The following is a 20,252-nucleotide window of genomic DNA, read 5'->3' on the forward strand; positions in this document are numbered from 1 at the left end:
CTCAAATTTCCATCCCTTTCACATCTATTTAGTTTACCTGTTCCCTAATTCCACCAGTTCTGCGGCAGTGTAATCCCTCATGGTGGGTGCATGTGCCCAACAGGTGGAGGCAGGTCTCTGGGATCCACCCCTTTGGGTTGGGGTTGCTCAGACCTCTATCTTCTCACCAGATTCCCGGAGGTGTGTTGACAGAGCCTCAGTAGTTTTGGCTTGAACCAGCCGTGTTTTCCTTTCTAATTTTAATTTCTCTTGTAGCTGTCTCACCTTTGCCTTAGCTTCCAATTTGGCTTTCGTTGCTAAGCGAACAGCAGCAAGGAGGGGCCATCCCACTGTAGCAGCTACCGCCCAGGCTTCTGATTTCTTTCTGTCAACATTTATCACGCCCAGGACTTCTCCTGCCTTCATTGCAAGCCATCTTCTGGTGGAGAGGGGCTACTCCACAGCTGTAGGAGTGGCCTGGGCTTCTCTCATGCCCAGGACTTTCCCCTAGGCTCTTTGGCGTTTTGGTGGTACCCCCAGACTCACACAGTGGACCCCATCCATCAAGGGTGGTGGCGACTGGTCCCCACAGGGAGGACACCAGCCAACCCAGGATTACTACCACAGATTTCCTTTCCCATCCCCCATAGTGTCTGTGCTCATGTGGTTTTCTCTGGTTTCCTGGCTGGCTCGCCAAGTGTTCTGCCACACACCCAGCTGGGTGAGCAGTGTGGGATAGGTTGCCAAGAGACCAAAGAAAAGACTCGGAGACAGAAAATCAGACATATGGGTTTATTAGGAGTTACTTCCAGGGAAGGTCCAGTGGCGACCAGCTGGACAGGCAATGTGCACCTGCTGCCAGAGAAGTTCGCTTAAGTAGGCAGAGGGAAAAAAGGCTGTGTGCTTGCCAAGGGGGATCATCCCTATCTGACCTGCATTCCAAGGTCCAGAGACCCCTGGAGGGCGTTCGTGTTCCCTCAGACTTTGAGGGTCTTGGTGCTAACTCTCCCACGAGAAAGCAGCTGGGTTGGCCAAGCCCAGGACTGTTATCATCGTGAGTGCTTGTGTGTAGCCCAGACAAGGAGCCTCAAGGACACCTTGTCTGTAAAGGAGCATGCCAGCTAATGCCCCTACAGATAGGATTATGTACTTTCTCCTTTAAGAAAATCAGATTTTCCTGATGCATTAGTATGTTAGGGTTTTGCACATTGCTTCTCTCTAGAAAATGATTGCGTGTTGATTCCTTCTGGCCTGTATTCTCTTTAGGCCAACAGAACTTTTCTGGAGTTATTCTCAGTCAGATCAAGGAGCCACGAATGACATGAAGCTGTGGGAAAAAGGAAGCATAAAGATGCCATTTATCACTGTACCTGTTCTTGACATTAAAAAGTGCCAGCCAGAAATGTGGAAAGCAATAGCTTGTTCACTGCAGATTAAACCCTGTCACAGTAAATCCCGGGGAAGTATTATTTGCAAGTAAGTTTCTTTCATCATAGTGACTCTCCGGTTTTGGTTCAGACCCTCCATGATCTCCACCCACAGCCTACCTTCACAGTTTTCTCTCCCACCACTTCTCTTTGCCCATCGCCCCCACATGTCAAATTCTTTCCCACTTTTTCCTCCTCTGCTTGAAATGCTCTTCCCCCCATCTCCACTTGCCCGCTGCCTGTCCTTCTTAGCCCTCTCAAATACCGGTCATTCCTACGGAATCTTCCCCGACTGCTCCAGCTGATGGTAATTTATCCTCACTGCAAATTTCCATACACCTTTGTTTGTACTTCTCTTATGGAACTTAGTTCAAGAAACATTTATTGAGTACTTTCAATGCATAATTCTGTTTTTATATTTTAATTTGCGTACTTGTCTTATATTCTGTTAGACTTTGCTCTCCTTGAGGAGCGTATTCTTCTTTGTGCCTTTTTTCCTTGTGTCCTCCTTCCTCTTTTTCTCCTCTTCAGGGATTGGCATAATCCTGACACACAGAGGTATTCTGTAAGTGTTTGACGCGTGAAGGAGGTAGTGAATATAGTCCTTAGGGCCTGTTCCTGGCAATCATTTTGTGAGTGGTTTGCTTAGGAGGCCTAGGATAAAGTAAAGATGAAAGCTGCTATGGTGGGTGAAACCAAAAGCATCAACTACTTAGTAATCTGTGTCAACTGCTCTTTAACCATCTTTTTTTCCAAAAAACTTTTCTAATAACAAATTAATATCCAGCTCCTAAGTTGGTGTGTGGCTCAGTGCTTCTGGGCACTTGATGACTGATTTCAGCTTATTTCAACCTTAAACAGGCTCCACCTCTATTCTCTGACATGACTTGGAGATGACCTGACTAAGGGAGAGCGGAAGGGTAACTATTGTGTGACAAACAAGGGATGGCGCATGGGAAATTTATAGACTCTTAGCTCACAGAACTTACAGAAAAGGAGTCAAAGCCCTACTGAAGACTGAGAAAATTTTAAAGTAGTGGACTTTCCAATTGTTTGGGCCACACACTTTAATGTTGATAACTAAAAAGATATTTAAAAAGAGAAAGGAAGGGAGGGAGGGAAGGAGGAAGAAGCAAGTGTGGATAAGGTCCTGAAAGAAAGGAGATGTGATTTTGCAAAGAGCAGATCAGACCAGCCTAGTTCAATTCCTTTCAAAGACAGTGAAGAGCCCCCTTGATGGTAGCACCAGTAAGGATGGGTATAAAATGTGAGCAAGGCCTTTGGACCTCAGGTCAGAGAAAGTTAGGGATGTTTTGGTAACATAATACGTTATTTACTATCTAGCCGGAGGTCCCCTATGACTTCTGTTCTCTTTTGCTATTCTTGCACCTAACCACTTGTGAAACATTAAGTTATGAAAAGTCACTTTCTGAAAAGTCCAGAAACAGAATTGATATTGACTAGACAACATGAGGAGGTGTCTCGAACCCTAAATTTGTGAGTATTTTTCTTTTCAAAATCAGATTGCATGGAGATTCTCAAGAAATGCGGGGACCAGAACAAATTCCCTGAAGACCACACAGCTGAAAGTATCTGTGAGCTTCTGTCACCCACAGATGACCTGGAGAGTTGTATACCTTTGGATACCTACCTCAGTAAGGACTTTGTGTTTTTGGATTTTAAATGCCCCTCCCTTCCATCTCTGCCCTTCTTGTTTGCCTGGTTGAGCATCTCTCTTTGAGAACATGTGGTCTAAGGATACTGTCTCAATTGCACGCTCTTAGTTGCTTGGCTTTTTTGGCCCAGGAAAGAATTACCATCTTCAGATATGTAAGCAGGAGTGATTATCATATTAGTCTGAGGAGGCAGTCGACTGTTGTCAGTCAGGAATTCTAAGCAGTGAGCCCGGGCCAGCGTTCTCAGATAACCAGCTCATATCATTGCTGTCTCCTTGCCACAATTTGACCAGGAAGTAGAAGCTCCCCAGGGAGTCTTCAGCTTTTTGTCATCAGAACATCAGCGGACCTGAGCGAGGCATTGGCTTGGACTTACCACCAAGTAGGGAGTAAGGAATGATGGTCTGGGTTAGCACATGAACTGGAACTTCTCTCTGTCAAATACTCCTGCCAAGAGCTGGAAGAATAAGCTGGGATCTCACTGAGGCATCCTGAAGCTGAGCCTTCTGGCAGCGAGGTGGCTGTGTGGAAACCAGGGGCTAACAAGCAGAACCTCTACACACCACGCAGTTAGGCCAAGGGCAGTGACTAGGCTGCCACCAGGGGCCATTAGTGCTGTGAGCAGGCTGGAAAGCCAGACGGTGAATTCAGCCCTTACTTGCTTTGTCTTCCTTTGTCAGATAGGGTTAAGTCAGACTGCAAATAACAGAACAACAGTTAGAAGTGAGAAAAAGCCCAGAACTAAATAGTCCAGGGCTGCTGTGGTGGCTCCATCATAAGGAATCCGGGCTCCTTCTTCTTTCTCCACGTCCTTGGTGCTGGGCTTCATCATCATCACGGTTACCGCGTGTGCTTTATCATCACGGCATGGCTACTGGAATTCTAGCCACTGTATCCTAGTGTGAGGGAAAACCACCCTAGTTGGAAGGGAAACTGGGAAAGATGATCTTTTTAGCTGTGGGCCCATTGCCACCCTAAGTAAAACTGGAGTTCTATTAGTAAGCAGGAAGGGAAGAGCAGATGCCAGATTTGCCGCTAGTAGTGTCTGCCGCATTTTCTCAAGACCAACAGACTATGTCCCTTAGCCTTTGTGACCAGTATGGAGAAAAAGAGAGCACGAGACTAGAATATAGACCTCTGTGACTCTGAGCAGACCACTTCTTTGAGCCTTAGCTTCCCTCTTTATAAAATGACTGGGCTGGATGAGATGACCTCCAAGAACCCCTATTCCTCTATTAGCCTTGGAGTCTGAGTCTGGCCTAAAACCAAGTAAGCAAAGCTAATGTATCCACAATCCTAGACTCTATCAGAGCCATCAAATATACGTGTGGAAGGAAACCACTTCAATGGAAGAAAAACTAAAGAAATGCTTTTGTTTGAGTTTCAGTACGCTCTTTAGATATCACATGTGCTTTCTATTAAGTGAGACCCATCCTTGGTCCTTATTTCACAAGTTGACAAATATAATCATGGGACAGGATCCATCTTACTGTAATAAATTATGATCATTTATGGTAAAATGTGCTAAATTGGCCCTCTTACACAGAAGCACCCCTTTGACAATCCTATCCAAAATATACCTGTCACCTTCTATCCCTGTATACTACTTACTACTTATCATTGTCTGACTTTTATTGTCCATTTCCCGACCAGAATGTAAACTCCGTGTTAGAGATTTGTCTGTTTTGTTCACTACTGTCTCTCCAGTACCTGGAACCTTGCCCAGCGTATTGTAGGTTCCCAATAAATGAACAAGTGGGTGAATGTGTGTATGTTTATGCTAAATTCACAAATGATCAGAGAGTTGGAGTGTTTCCGTCTTACCAGAATCAGGCCTCGCTTTATGCTCATGAGCTCTCCATTTACTCCAGATGTGATTAATTCAGATGACTTACAGACCTCTGGTACTCTTTTGGGTTGTTTAAGCTGATCTGGTTTTGTTTTTTCAGGGCCAAGTACTTTAGGTACCATTGTGGAAGAGGTGACTCACCTTTGTAGCCCAAGTCCCTGCCCCACCAATGAGCTCTGTGAGGTGAACCGGAAAGGGTGTCCGGCTGGAGATCCGTGCCTTCCATACTCTTGTGCTCAGGGTAAGAGGTAGATGGTGCGGGTGTGGGATGAGCACGGATGTGTGCTGCTCGTGTTTCTTTACGGGGGTGATCTTTGGAATGAGATTGCAAGGCACTTTATTTTCATGTTGCTTTCCTTTAATGTTTGAGGTTTTCCCAATAAGCATGTATTGTTTATGTAAGCAGAAAAAGACAAAGACAAATGTAAGTTTCAGTAGTCATTTAGATTATAAACTAATATCAATCCCAAACCAGACTCTCTAAATGAGTTGCAGGGCTCTTGACAACAAAAGAAAAGAAAGCCTTGGGACAGCTTTTTGTACTTTGTCTTCCAGGTTGTAATGTTTGAGAAAATGTACTGCACATTGTTCTTGGTTTTTCTTTTCTTTCCTTTAGTATGTGGAGAAAGGGCCTGCTCAGCGGGGTGTGTAGTTCTCTCCACAGAGATGAACGTTGTGCTGAAATGCATATGATTAAAGGCTGAAAAGTTTTTATCCCACAGAATTTTGGTAATGTTTATCTCTTTGTGGGTCCCTTTAGAATATAGTCGTGACAAAATTTTGCTGCCTTTTATCTATTTCCCAATTGAAAATATTTCTTTATCATGTTAGAATCAACATTTTAAAATATATGTGGGGTAAAAAGGAACTAAATATTAAATTATTATTTCTCAAAGGATCACCTGTAATATTTGTGTAATACCATATCAGCCATAGAGTCATAATAAATCTTGTTAAAAATCAGAAATGAATGGATTTTCCTTAAGTCCATTCTGGTATTCAAGTTTTCTTCAAATTTAAGATGTTTATATTCTATCACTAAAAGTTTTCCTGACCAAGATTACTCTAAAAATACAGTCAGTTTCAATACACCATTTAAAAAATATCTGTAATTTTTAAATATCTTAAGTAAACCAGAAGAAAGAAAAAACCACATATCTTATAGCATTTTATACTGAACTGGAGCTAACTTTGGAGTACAGGTCCAGAATCACCACCATCTCGTAGAACATGGAATTTTCATTTCAGAGGATATGTTACTGACCACTGAACCAATGTGACTCCTTAATTAGGTGAAAATTCTGTTTCATAACCTCTAGTAGCCACACGGAAACTGTAAGACTTATGTGAGGTATATCTAATGTCGTAAAATAGTATCATCTCTCTCAGGTAATTTCTGTTTGTGCAGGTTGCAAATTGGGAGAAGCCTCTGATTTTATCGTGCGTCAAGGGACACTGATCCAGGTGCCATCATCTGCAGGGGAAGTTGGTTGCTATAAAATTTGCTCATGTGGACAAAGTGGACTCTTGGAAAACTGCATGGACATGCACTGCATAGACCTTCAGAAGTCTTGTATTGTCGGAGGGAAAAGAGTGAGTCTTGGCGAGGTTTCTTTGTTTTTCGTTTTTAATATGAGATTGATTATCCTAACTTTGTAGTAAGAACATTGGATGGATTCTCACCAGAGAGTGAAGTCTACAACTCAGATACTCAGGCAATGTTTTTCAAACTGTGGGACGCAGCCAGCCCTGGTGGTCTAGGGGTTAAGATTTGGCGCTTTCACCGTCACAGCCTGGGTCCATTTCCTGCTCAGGGAAATACACCACCCGTCCATCTGTTGTCATCCTGTGGTAGCTGCATGTTGCTGTGATGCTGAAAGCTATGACATCAGAATTTCAAATACCAGCAGGATCACCCATGGTGGACAGGTTTCAGCAGAACTTCCAGACTAAGATAGATTAGGAAGAAGGACTGGCCACCCAATTCTGAAAAAAGTGGCCATGAAAACCCTGTGGATAACAGCAGAGCACTGTCTGATATAGCACCAGGAGGGGAGAGGATGATGCAAAAAAGACTGGGCAGGGTTCCACGCTGCTGTCCACAGGGGCGCTAGGAGCCCAAATTCACTCGAGGACACTAACAAGAATAACACAGCTAGCGTTTATTGAACATTTGCTATGAGCCAAACACTGTGATAACACTCTGGTCGTTTTCCCATGTACACTTTTAACAACCTATGAAGCAGGTACTGTTATAGCTCTCTCACACCTGAGGAAACTGAGGTTTAGAGAGTCTGGGCAATGTGTCCAAGTCCACACTTGGTGGGGAGAGCTGACCCACCGCAGCCCCCAACCTTTTACAACTAGAGCTTTGGAAATGTGCAGAGGACGTCCCGGTTCGCCTGGAAACTGATGTAATCAGGGCTTTAGAGGCCCTCCCATCCCTACTCTCTGGATGCTGACTCTGGCATCCCTGCTCCACGGAGTGGTCCTCGCCTCTCCCCTATTTTAAAGAAGAGTGGTCTCTGAGGCCACAAAGATCAGAAGCCAAAGGACGGAGCCTTTCTTCTCTGATGGCCAGAACCTTGACAGAGAAAGCGACTTCCTGGCCTGAGAATCAGAGACTGGGGAAAGCTGAGTAGTGAGGAGCTTCCTGGAAGCGTGGAAAGAGTACTGAGTTACAGAACGCTTGGGTTCCAGGTCCTGCTCTACTTCCAACTGGCTGTGTGATCTTAGGCAAGTCCCTTCTCTCGTCTGGCCTCAGTTTGCCTCCTGTACAATGAGAGGATTCTTCCGGATGACCTAATAATAATAATCTCTTTCTTTCCCCCAGCCTCCCCTTATCCCTCCTTACTCCACCTCATCCCCAACTGTCTCTGACATTCCAGAGGCAGCTTTGAACCGAGCTTTGAAGGTCCCAGGTGGGAGTTGCAACCCATCTCTGAGTTTCTTCCTGAGCTCTGGCCGCTGGGCCCTAGGTCCTGATAGGATGTCTGGCCTTGGCAGGTTGGAGCCATCAGAGGAGAGAAATGCTCAGAGGCTCTGAGAAAGGTCTCAGGAGGGCCTGCATTGTGATGACCACATCGACTATGACATCATCCTCTCTCCCACACTTCACTCCTCGCTGATCAACTGCTCTTCAAACAACCATCAATCTGAATCCCAAAGGATTCAGTTCTATTCTTCAGTACCTGCTGCTGATCTTCTTCCAAAGCTGGCAAGAAGCACCATGAAATTGATATTCACTGAGAAAAACTATGACAGCTTCCTGCTGCAGAAACTGAACGAACAGAGGAAACGCAAAGAGTACTGGGACATGGCCCTGACTGTGGACCACCATGTCTTTTATGCACATCGCATTGTGCTGGCTGCCGTCTCTTCAGTAGTGAAGAACATCATCTCTGGCAATGATGTGAAGACCACTGATGAGCTGTTTATCACCATTGACCCCAGCTACCTGAGTCCGGCCACGGTGGACCAGCTCCTGGACTACTTCTACAGTGGCAAGGTGGTGATCTCGGAGCAGAACGTGGAGGAGCTCCTTCGTGGGGCCCAGTATTTCAACACAACCCGCCTTCAAATCCACTGCAATGACTACCTGATTAAGTCTATCCGCCGTGCCAACTGTTTGCGCTACCTCCTCTTGGCTGAGTTGTTTGGGCTCAAAGAGGTATCAGACTTGGCCTACACTGGCATTCGCGACAACTTCCACTACTGGGCCAGTCCTGAGGGCTCTGTGCAGCCTAAGGGCTTCATGCGCTGTCCACCTGTCATCTTTGGTCGCCTGCTTCATGATGAAAACTTGCATGTGCTCAACGAGGACCAGGCTCTCAGCGCACTTATAGATTGGGTGTACTTCCGGAAGGAGGAGCGGGAGAAGTATTTCAAGAAGTTCTTCTCTTACATCAATCTCAATGCTGTCTCCAACAAGACACTGATGTTTGCCAGCAACAAGTTGATGGGCATGAAGAACAGCTCAGGCCACACATCCCTGATTGAGAGTGTCCTTATGGAACGACAGCAGGAGAGGCCATCCAGCCTGCTGAGTCACCAGCGGAAAGGGGCCCTGCTTGATTCGGTGGTCATCCTTGGTGGCCAAAAGGCCCATGGCAAGTACAACAATGGAGTGTTTGCCTATGTCATCCAGGAGAACCTGTGGTTGAAGCTCTCAGAGATGCCCTATCGAGCAGCAGCACTTAGTGCCACCTCTACTGGTCGCTACATCTACATCTCTGGTGGCACCAATGAGCAGATTACAGGGCTGAAGACGGCTTGGCGGTATGACGTGGATGACAACTCCTGGACCAAGTTGCCTGACCTGCCAATTGGGCTTGTCTTCCACACCATGGTGACCTGTGGGGGGACAGTGTACTCAGTGGGTGGGAGCATTGCCCCAAGGCGGTATGTCTCTAACATCTATTTTTATGATGAGCGCAAGGAGGCCTGGTGCCTGGCAGGGAAGATGAGCATCCCCATGGATGCCACAGCCGTGATCACGAAGAGTGACCAGAACCTGTACATTGTCACTGGGCGGTGCTTGGTGAAGGGCTATATCTCCCGAGTTGGGGTGGTGGACTGCTTTGACACCAATACTGGGGAGGTGGTCCAGAGTATCACCTTCCCCATTGAGTTCAACCACCGGCCCCTGCTCTCTTTCCATCAGGACAACATCCTCTGTGTGCACAGCCACCGGCAGAGCATGGAAATCAACCTGCAGAAGATAAAGGCCAATAAGATGACCACGTCACTGCCTCTCTTGCCCAACAACTGCCCCCTGAATGTGTCCCATGCTGTATGCTCCATTGGAGATGGCAGGGTGTTTGTATGTGGGGGTGTCACCAGAGCTAGTGATGTTCAGGAAAAAGACTACACCATCAATCCAAACGCCTACTTGCTGGACCAAAAGACAGGCAAGTGGAAGACCCTGGCGCCCCCACCGGAGGCACTGGACTGCCCCGCCTGCTGTCTAGTCAAACTACCTTGCAAGATTCTTCAAAGGAATTAAACCACTTTTTAAATGGGAGAATAATTAAATATATTATTATTCACAATTTAGCAAGAGAGAGAAAGAGGGGAAGATGGCCTGTGGCTTCCTTCTTAGTGTTCCTGTCTGTGTTAGGCCCTGAAGGTGGTGATCCTGGGCTAGGGCTGCTCCCAGTGGGTGGAAATTCAGGGCTATTCTGTCACTGGAGAGATCCAAGCTGAGGTGGAATGGAGTTCCTGGTGGGGGGGACTGAGGCATCTCCCGGGCACTGGCCAGGGTGGTGTCTGGAAACCCCCTGATCTGTCCCCTGTAGCCGCCTGGCAGGCATGTGCTAGACTGACAGGTGAAGCAGTTGCTTAGAGCTGTGAGGCCTCAGGCTCCTCCAACGCTCACTTCCCTCGAGTCTGCCTGGGAAGGCAGGTGGGCCAAGGCCAGGTCTGGGAGAGGAGCCTCCTGGCTGGGAAGGGAGAAGGCGGTGTGGGCCAGGCTCAGGGATGAGGCAGAGGGAACGGGGGAGGCAGGGTGACTTGGCTGTTGTATTTGACCACGCAGCTGTGGTGTGTTTGTGACTCATTTGTGGGGTACTTGGGGGGTTACTTAACAGTTGTTTCCAGAGAGCAAGTTTCATGGAGAACTTTCTCCAGGAATGTGAGTCTGAGGGACTGGAGGTGATCCAGAGGTCATCAAGGGAGAGAAAAGAAACCTATGTCTGTATTTGAGAGCAGCTTGTGGATGAGGCTAGATGACGGGATAAGAGAGACAGGGTGGTGTAATAGTTAGGGGTTGGATGCTGGGGACAGATGGCCTGGCCGAATACCAGTTCCACACTTACTGGGTCATCCTGGGTGAGTTACTGACCATCTCTGTGCCTTAGTTTCCTTATCTGTCAAAGGGGGACAATAAGAGTGCCTACCTCATAGGGTAACATGAAGTTTAAATGAGTTAATACATGCAAAATGCCAAGGACAGTCCCTGGCATGTATTAAAGGGCTGCAGGAGTACTTTTTCAGAAGGAAAAAAAAGAGAGGCGAGGGAAAGGACCAGGTTCTTGGGCCCTTAGATTAAGTGAGGTCCCATCAAATGCTCTTTGAGAACCCCTCCCTCAAAGCCTCGGTGAGCTTTCCTCAGTTCTAACACCCTCTGTTTCCCTTTCCATCATGTGTGTACTCAGACGTAATCCTCAGCAATTTAGAAGGAACTGACCACGTCCTGGAACAGCCATAGAATCCTCATTCATCCCTTCTCTCATTCATCCATGAATTTACTTTCTCCTCCAATGACCACTTCACACACACACCATCACTGAGGCCTCTCTGTGCAGGGCCCTGTTCCAGGTGCTGGGGCCCTGTTCCAGGCATGATGGAGACAATCCACATCCCTGGGAGGGAGTATCGGTGCCAGTGCCCTGCAAAGAGAATATTATGCAAATCACATGAGTAATTTAAATATTTCTGGTAGTCATATTAAAAAGGTATAAGGAAACAGGTAAAATTAATTTTAATAATATATTGTATTTAACCCAATATTTTCAAAATATTGTCATTTAAATGAGCAATCAATGTAAACATTTATCAATGCGATATCTAACGTTCTTTTTTTCATACTAAGGATTTGGAATCCAGTGTGTGTTTTACACTTAGAGCACAGCTCAGTTTGGACTAGCCACAGGCACAAGGCCCCAGGAGGCTAGTGGCTCTTATCAGACAATGCTGGATACTTTATGTATCCTGATGGTTCAGATCTGCTCCATCTCCTTCCTTTTCCCACTCCGTCCTCCTCCACCTGCTCAGCATCCTCTTCTTGACCTCTCTGTTGGCTGGTCTCTCTCTTCAAAGCCGACCCTCTGCCCAGGCCTTACTTTCCTCCTTCCAGGCCAGGACCTTGGACTTCACAGCTGACCCTCTCTACTCTGGAACTTTCCCACATTTCTCACTTCTCCAACGCTGGGAAGCCCCCTCCTCTGCTCACCTCTCTGCCGTCCGCCAGCTGGAAGAGCAGGGTCTTAGGGATCCATGCAGCTAAGCCCAGCTGTCCCTTCCCCACCCCACCAGGCTTAGCTGACCACTGAGTCACCTCTCACTGACTCCAGAGGCCACTCCCCACAGCTGATTCTCCAGTCCTCTCTGGGGTCCTGGGGCCCCGCTCTTCCCCTGTCTTCTTTCTCGGCCACCTACCTCTCATTCTGGCACCAGAGCTCGAGAGAAATAGAGTCAGATGATCTGAGCTCCATAAACAGTCCCGTGTCCACCAAAACTCTCTCCAGAGTTCCTGCTGTTGAGCACCTCGGAGGAAGAGGTGTCCTTCCGCGATTCAAAGCTCGTGCCTCCCCTGTGTCTTCATTGTGTCCCCTCACAACTTCTCCTTGGTTCCCTGTCTCTCCACATCCCCTTCCTGATTTCTTCTCTTCATCCCACACATATTCTCAAGTTTGCCCTATCCTGAAAGCAAACCCTCCTCAGCTCTGAGGTCTGCCTCTTGCTGTCTGCCCATCTCTTTCCTCAGTTGAGCTTCCTGAATGTTGTCTGTGCTCTCTGGCTCCAGATCAGTCTCTAACCCACTCAGCCTGGCTTCTGTTCCCACCATGCCCCCCAGGTGTCTCCTGACGACACTGTCCTCTTTGTCCTTTGCTCCGCATTCTTCTTTTCCTTGCAGTACTGGGCAGTTTTGACAACTCCCCCCGCAGCAGAATCGCTAGGGCACTTGGTAGAAGGAGATCGTTAGCACAGAGGGATGATAATCTGATATATTAACCAACGTGGGCCTCCCTTCTTCCTTCCTGAGCTCTTCCCACATGAAAATTAGACCGTGAGGCTGAAGCATTCAGGGCTCATCGCTGGAGGAGGCCGGCACAGCTCAGTGTAGGAATCAGAGTCAAATTCTTGGCATTTGCTGCTAGGGAAGCTTTGTCAATTCATAGCAGAGATTATGGTCTTGAAAGACGAGGCTTTTGAACTACAGCTCAGATCTGCAAAGTGGGTGCCTGAAGGCCTTCCACGGGAAGTTCAGACGTGCATGGCTTTAAGGGAATCAGTTTCCAAATCCTCACGTTTTTTCCTAGAATTGATCTACCTGAGATTATGCCTAGAGATTTCATTCTAGTTCTCTTTTCCCCCCACCCTTTGAAAATTACCTTTCAAGCACTTTACACACACACATAGTAATGTTTACCCATCCCAAATCTTCCTGGATGCACTGCCCCAGGATGCCACATGAGTATAACCATGTCAGCGAGGTGTCAGTGAAGCCTCTTTCCACCAAGAGGCCAACATCCAAAGAAGAGTTTCTTGTGTTTTTCTGTCTTAGCCATGCAGTGTTTCTGCTACGGTGTCAAGTCTGGTGTTAAAAAATGGGGTATTTTGGTCCAAGTTGGATTGTTCAGAATGCTAAATAGCACGATGGAATGATGACATATTTTTAAAAATTTTATCAAGATACAATTCACATACCATAGAATTCACCCACTTAAAGTGTACAATTCAATGGCTTTTAGTATATTCACCCAGTTGTGTAGTCATTACCACAATCAATTTTAGAACATTTTCTTTACCCCATAAAAGAAATCTTGTACCCCTTTGCTATCACCTTCTAACCCCTCATCTTCCCAGCCTTACACAGCCGCTAATCTGTTCTCCATCTCTCTGGATGAGACCATTCTAGGCATTTCATATAAATGAAATCATATAAGATGTGTCGTTTTATCTGACTTCCTTCACTTAGCATAATGCTTTCAAGATTCATCCATGTTACAGCATGTACACATAGATAAGGAGGACAGATTGGTGGTTACCAGAGGAGGAGGGATGGGGGGAGAGCAAAAGGGATAAAGGGTCACTCCTGTGTGGTGATGGATGAAAACTAGACTATTGGTGGTGAACATGATGCAGTCTATACAGAAACTGATTGATAATAATGCACACTTGAAATTTACACAATGTTATAAGCCAATAAGACTTCAATAAAAAATAAATAAATACCACCATACAGGGGTAAATCTGGCAAAAGAGCTCCAAGATCTTTATGCATAAAATTATAAATTATAAAATATTTCAAATGATGTTAAAGAGAGAAATAGTTCCAATTCATGGGTTCTGGAAACTCACTGTTATAGAGATCATAGTCCTCCCCAAATTGATCAATAGATTCAATGTAATTCCAATTGTTAAATCCTAAAAAGAATTATTGTAGAATTTAAGAAGCTGGTTCAATAATTTATATGGAAGAACAAAGGATCAAGAACAGCCATGACACATTTGAAGAAGTATTGGGTGGGGAAAAAGGGGTTTACCCTATAAGAAATCAGAACATACTATAAAGCAACATCAATTAAGGCAGTGTGGCATTGACATAGGAATAGACAAACCAACAGAGAAGAATAGAGATCCCAGAAGCAGACCCATTCAGGTCTGGAGATTTCATATATGACAGAGATCATAGTGCAGATCGTGGAGAAAGGATGAGTTGTAAACACAACTAGGACAATTGGGAATAAACATATGTATCAGGAGAAATGTATAAAATATTTATAACAGCATTCAGTTGGGAAGCAACCCAATCATTCATCAAAGTAGAATGTATAAATAAACTGTGCTGCATTCATATAGTGGAATTGATGAACTTAGTTACAGTCATAAACATGAATGAATCTCACAAACAGTATTGAATAAAGAAACAGGTCACAAAGAACAGCTCCAAATGGTTCAATTCATACAGAGTTTACAAAGAGGAAAATCTAAACTATGCTGCTGAGGGATGCATCATAGGTGATAAAATTCAAGAAAAGCAAGGAAATGATTATAACTTAAATCAGAAGTGGGGTTATCTCTGGGAGGAGAGAGGACCAGGAGGGGGAAGGGATAGCCAGGGAGCTTCTAACACACTGGCAATGCTGTATTTCTTAAATTAGGTGATGATTCCTTTTTTGTTCTTTAAATTTAAAATGTGTGTTTTACATACTTTTATATGCATTTATATATGTGAATCTGTGTTTCACATTTTGAATTATATTTTTAAAGCCAAAAGTTTTAAATACAACAATGCGATGTCACTTCTCACCTGTCAGATTGACAAAGACCAGAAAGTCTCCAGAGCAAGATGCAATGTTGGCAGAGTGTGGGAAACAGACATCCTCACACACTGATGACAGGAATGTGTAAACCTGGCAATATCTATCAAAATTACAAGTTACATAAAACAGATACATTTGACCATGTGCTAAATTACAAATATGCAATGGTATTTAATGTAGCACTGACTATAGCCTGAGATTGGAAAATCTAAATGCCCATGAACATGCAACTGGCTAATTAAATCGTGGTACATCCTTACAATGAATAAATGCAGCCAATTAAAAGAATGAGGCAGCCCTATGTATGTTTTTTTTTCCAGGAAAACTCTCCAAGGTATATTGTTAAGTGACAAAAGTAAGATATTAAGACAATGTATTTTTGCTAAATTTATCTCCAAAATACTTCTTAGTATATGCCTAGAATACCTCTAAAAAAATACAAGAAATTGCCTTGAGGGAGAATTACTGGGTGACTGGAGACAAAGACTGAATTTTTATTATATATTCTTCTATATCTTTTAAATTCTATTTCAAGTACAAGTGATACTCACTAATCATGATGACTAATGGTTAATGGTGATGATGATGCTGCTGCTATCAATGATGATAAAGAGACTGAGATGTATTGACATTGAAATCTCAGCTCTGCCATTCACAAGACATGTGGTCTTTGGTGAATTGCTTAACTTTTTAGTCTTTTTCCTCAAATAAAAAAAATAGGGGGATAATAATGCAATCTCCAGGGAAGACTAGAAGGAGATACTCACTACACACGTATCGCTGGATTTTATGGAATTTATATAATGTGTGTAAAGTGTTTGTCACAGTGGCTGGCACATAGGGCCAGCTCAATGAATGTAGCTAATTCTGCTGCTGGTTTTTGTTAAGCATCTGTCCTAGCACCACCCCCCCACCCCCCAATTCTGAATGTCTAGGACTTCAACTTGGGGACGTTTGCTCTGTCCCTGATGCGAGTGCTGGCTTCTCTGAGACCTGGGAAAGGCTCAGGAGGAAGCCTGCCTCTGCTGCGCCCTCCTCTCCACATCCAGTTGGCTGCGTCCCAGTCACTGCCTCTGACTGGGACGGGGAGGTGTGGTCCCTGGACCCCCCAGGTATGCTGAGGGCCTGCACCCTGGGCACACTTGACGTTCCAGACTTTAAATTGCTTCTGGAATTAGCAGGATTCCTGTTGGCACCCACGGCTGCTGCTTGAGGTCTCCCTTCACTGCTGGGGAACGTGTACCCTTGGGACTTCTGGGCCTCAGACCAGGATGACATGTCCTCTACATGAAGAGTCTGCAGCTGAGGCCCAGTCAGCCTGCACAGCTGGGAGGAAGGAGGGAGAGAAACACCCACCAGAGGCTCAAGTTCCCACAAGGCGCTGGGAGGAAAAGGAAGAAGGAGGGTCTCAGAGTAAAGGACGTCGGACAGGGGAGGGTCTGGGGTCTTTCTCTGGCATCCAGGGTCTGGCCCAGGGCGGTGTGAGTAGTTGAGAATCTGGGATCGGGAGACTCAGAGGAGTGGCCACAAGCAGGATGCAGGCGCGAGAGCTGGGCTGCGGCGAGGACAGAGGTGGCGGCCATGCCCTCTGCAGGGCGTTCCCGAAGACAGACTGTCCTCCTCGCCCCACTTCTGCCCCAGGAATCCTTCCTGAAGCTGGCGCTGGAGCAGGGAGGAGCAGCCGAGAGGAAGGCCAGGCAGTCCTTGGCGCTCTCCGGGCTCACCGCCGCCCAGCCCCTGCCCTGCCCTTGCCGCTCCATCCTCTTATGAAGCCGGAGCTGGGAGGGAGGTGGGCAGGATTCCCAGCCCATCCTGCAGAGACCCTCAGAGGAAAGGGCCTTCCTTGGGGTCAGAGGGTGAGAGGACAGGTGAGCAGAGATCTGCACCCTGTTCGACTGACTCCCAGTCTGGGGCTACTTCTTTCCTTTTTCCTCACTTTCCTTTTATAATGCTGAGATTTTTCCCCTGAATGCAGAGTAACTTGCGCCCACTGTATGAATAGAAAATTTGGTGATGCTGAAGAGGTTCAAAGAGGAGTCCTCCCCCTATTGATCTTGCTATAGTTTTTCCAGTCACTTTTATCCACACGTCATTTACCTGGTTGAGATTGTAACAGTATATACAATTTTGCATTCTCTATTAATTTATCATTTTAATGTAATAATATTACAGTGTACAAATAGAAACTTGACTTTAACGTCTGCCTAATATTCCCTTACATGAAATGGCATAATTTCCTTAGGCGTCTATTGGTGGACGGTTATTTTGATCCCTACCTTGACTCACAAATGTTGCTCTGACGGACGCCTTTGTTGAGAGATGTTGGCCCTCCACTCTCATTGGTTCTCTGGGCTTATTTCCCGGAGGTGGGCTTGCTGAGGCGACGGGTGTGCAGGTTTTTCAGGTTTCTCCTTTTTGTAGTCAAAGTTTCTCCAGAAAGGCTGTATGAGAGGCTATGCGGCTCTGTTGGCCACACTGCACTGCCTCGCATTTCTCACTTTCCTGCTGGCTCCCAGGAGAGGTAGGGATGTAGGGACGAGACCACAGCAAGACCAGGTCCCTGGGACATGTGGAGGGACCACACCTGCAGGATGCAGCCGCAGAGGTCAAAGCTTCCTTCCTCCTCGCTCTCCCCGCCGGCCTCCCTGCCCTCCTCTCATCAGGAAGTGGGTGTCAGAGCTCTTTGTTTGCCTCCATCCCCAGTCCCTCCAGAGCCTGACACAGCTCTGTTTCCTGCTGACCATTTCTTGGTGGGAAACCAAGCACTCAGATCTCCCCCTATAACCATCCCCCCCAGAGGAGTGGGCAGCCGCCTTCCCCAAGGACCGCTCCCTGCCTGCCGAGCACGGCACCGGGCAGTCCACGACAGAGCTGGGAGGCCCTGGGAAGCCCCTGATTCAGCCTTCTCATGATGCATGTGGGGAAACTGAGGCCTTGGGAGGAGAAGGGACTTGCTCAAGCTACACAGAATATCCATGTCACGGGCGGGGCAGGCTCCACAGCTCTGGTCTCAGTGTGCAAGTTCTTCCTAGCTGTTCACTTCATTCCAATTGAACCAGCTTTCATTCGGCAACTTTTGCACGACAGGCACGAAGACCTGCGTGGATGCAGCTCTCACACAGGTCAGGTCCTATGCATCACTCAGGCCCACATGCACTGTTTTGTGGGCAGGAGCTTCTGTGGGCAAGGATTTGTCTCACGGGAGTGGACAGGATGGCTGCTCTAACAGAAGCCACTTTCCTCGGCCTCTGCGGCCACAGCCTGTCCTTGTCACTGTTGAATCTTGTTTGTGACACTGACTGTAGTGTTGACTTTTGAGTTTCTGGAGGGGCTGGGAGAGCCAGTGGGAGGAGGGTGAGGCAAGTTGGGCACCCCACGGGGCCTGCACTGAGCAAACATCCCCCATGGGCTGCTGGCTGGGGGAAGGGCCCGAGGCTTCGCAGGAAGTACGGTGAGGCCTCTGACTGCAGACAGGGAGACCTCTCCGGGATTAGTTCTCTGCTGGCCTCAATCCTGCACTTCCCTCTTCTCCGGAAACATTTGGCAATGTCAGGAGACATTTTCAGTTGTCACGACTCAGGGAGCAGATGATACTGGCAACTGGTGGGCAGAGGCCAGGGATGCTGTTAAACATCCTGCGGTGCACAGGACAGCCCCCTCCAAAAAAGGGTTCTCCCGCCCAAAATGTCAGTGGTGCCGAGGTTGGGAAACCCTGGGTTCAATTCAGGCGGGAGCTGCGCTGCCTGACAACACGTCTGACATAAACTCTCTGACTGAGAAGGGAGCGTGCTGGACAACGAGCCATCAGAGGATATGGAGAGTGGGTTTGGAGAGACGGACTCTTTCAAAACTCTGCACCAAGAGAGAGAGACAGCTGCCTGGTGGAAGGAACTCTGAGTTGGGGCCTGAGACCCAACCCCAGCTCTGCATTCAACCCCACGTAGCAAAATCTTGAGCGTCTCTGAGCTTTGGTTACTTCATCAATAAAACTTGAGTAACAATATCTTCCCCATAGTGTGTTCCAAAGACTGTGGCACAGAGTAGATGCTCATTAACACTAACCACTCATCTCCCATCGTCCACCCACTCCTACACATACACACCATTGCAGTTAAGAAGGAGCTATAGAAATACCATCAGTGAGGTTTGTGAGTTTAGAGTCTGGGCAATTGCAGCTAGGAGACCAGAAATCCTCCACACAAGGGCATACGGGCCTTCCTATAAGCTAGCTGCCTGTGTGGAACACAAGAATGGTGTCAGAGAGCCAGAATATTACAAGAGAGCATAATAAAAACATAAAAGAACAAAGGAAAAACCTTCCTTGGTCACCCCTGGCTAAGAATTTCACCAGTATGCTAACAGAATGGGATTAGAAGTCACTGTCCTAAACCCTACTATCTGACGAGTGTAGGCAGTGTGGTTATTAATAACTGAGCTGACTGGTCAGTGAGCTGCCCAGTTGTCATGCCATCATGTGGGCTCAGTCACCTCATGAAGTGTTGACTTCATAAAGTTCTTCCCCTTGTGGGAACCACCCCATGTATTGCTGTCAATCCGTATCTAAAATAGGCAAATCCCAAGGCAGACGACAGTCAGGTCTGTGTCGCGGGTGGCGGACAGACTGAAGAAGTAATCCTTCTGATGGCTGAGCCTTCGCCCAGGCATGTCTGTCTGGATGTGGATTAACACTTTTATACAAGCTCCTTCCAAATGTAATCAAAGTTTAAAAAGGCTTGAAAATTTGATAGTTCTAAGTTTAGGAGTTTTCCTGAGAATCTAAGAAAGCTCAGATTAAATGAAATTTCTATCCATTTACATTAAAGAGAAAGAATTCACAGCATTGTCCAGCCATTCATCATAATGCAGAGGGAAAGCCCTTCCTGACCGCAGATTAGCTCTGCTGGGTTCAAGTGCTGTCTCTGGCACCAGCTGGCTCAGAGGGCTTGGATGGGCCACTTCCCCTCTGTAGGCCTCAGTTGCTTTTATGGGCCACGAGAGGATGCAGCAACATTGGAGAATTCCTCGCATACGGCTGGAATATTTGAGGTCCTTACCCAGTGCCACTCCCTTGTAAACTCTGTTCCAGCTCTGACCTCCTCTCATCTAGGAGCTGAGGACTTCCCTGCTGCCTCCCTTGGTTATTTTTCTCTTACGCACATACACTGTGCTGTTATGCAGCGTGGACTTGACCACATACCGGATGCCTGGGACTCTGCTCAGGAAAACCTGACGTGCTGCTTTTGTACTTTGCTGATGACAGAGGGGATATCAC

General features: G+C 46.7%; 2 protein-coding genes across 2 annotated transcripts in view; both read left to right on the plus strand.

Annotated features, from left to right (window-relative positions):
• LOC106831677 (reversion-inducing cysteine-rich protein with Kazal motifs-like) overlaps nt 1-7,977 on the plus strand; it is a 35,560-nt gene extending 27,583 nt beyond the window's left edge. The window contains 5 exon segments of the mRNA XM_070519668.1: nt 1,246-1,453; nt 2,923-3,061; nt 5,032-5,172; nt 6,340-6,524; nt 7,765-7,977. Of these exon segments, the coding sequence (XP_070375769.1) occupies nt 1,246-1,453; nt 2,923-3,061; nt 5,032-5,172; nt 6,340-6,524; nt 7,765-7,977 (886 nt within the window).
• On the plus strand, nt 7,152-9,936 carry LOC106831711 (calicin). The gene has a single exon (XM_014842123.3). It carries the CDS (start codon nt 8,161-8,163, stop codon nt 9,934-9,936), a length of 1,776 nt encoding a protein of 591 aa, XP_014697609.3. The 5' UTR covers nt 7,152-8,160.
• Nucleotides 9,937-20,252: the final 10,316 nt, after the last annotated feature.

The sequence above is a fragment of the Equus asinus genome, chromosome 10 (genome assembly GCF_041296235.1).
Source record: "Equus asinus isolate D_3611 breed Donkey chromosome 10, EquAss-T2T_v2, whole genome shotgun sequence".
NCBI classification, from domain to species: Eukaryota; Metazoa; Chordata; class Mammalia; order Perissodactyla; family Equidae; genus Equus; species Equus asinus.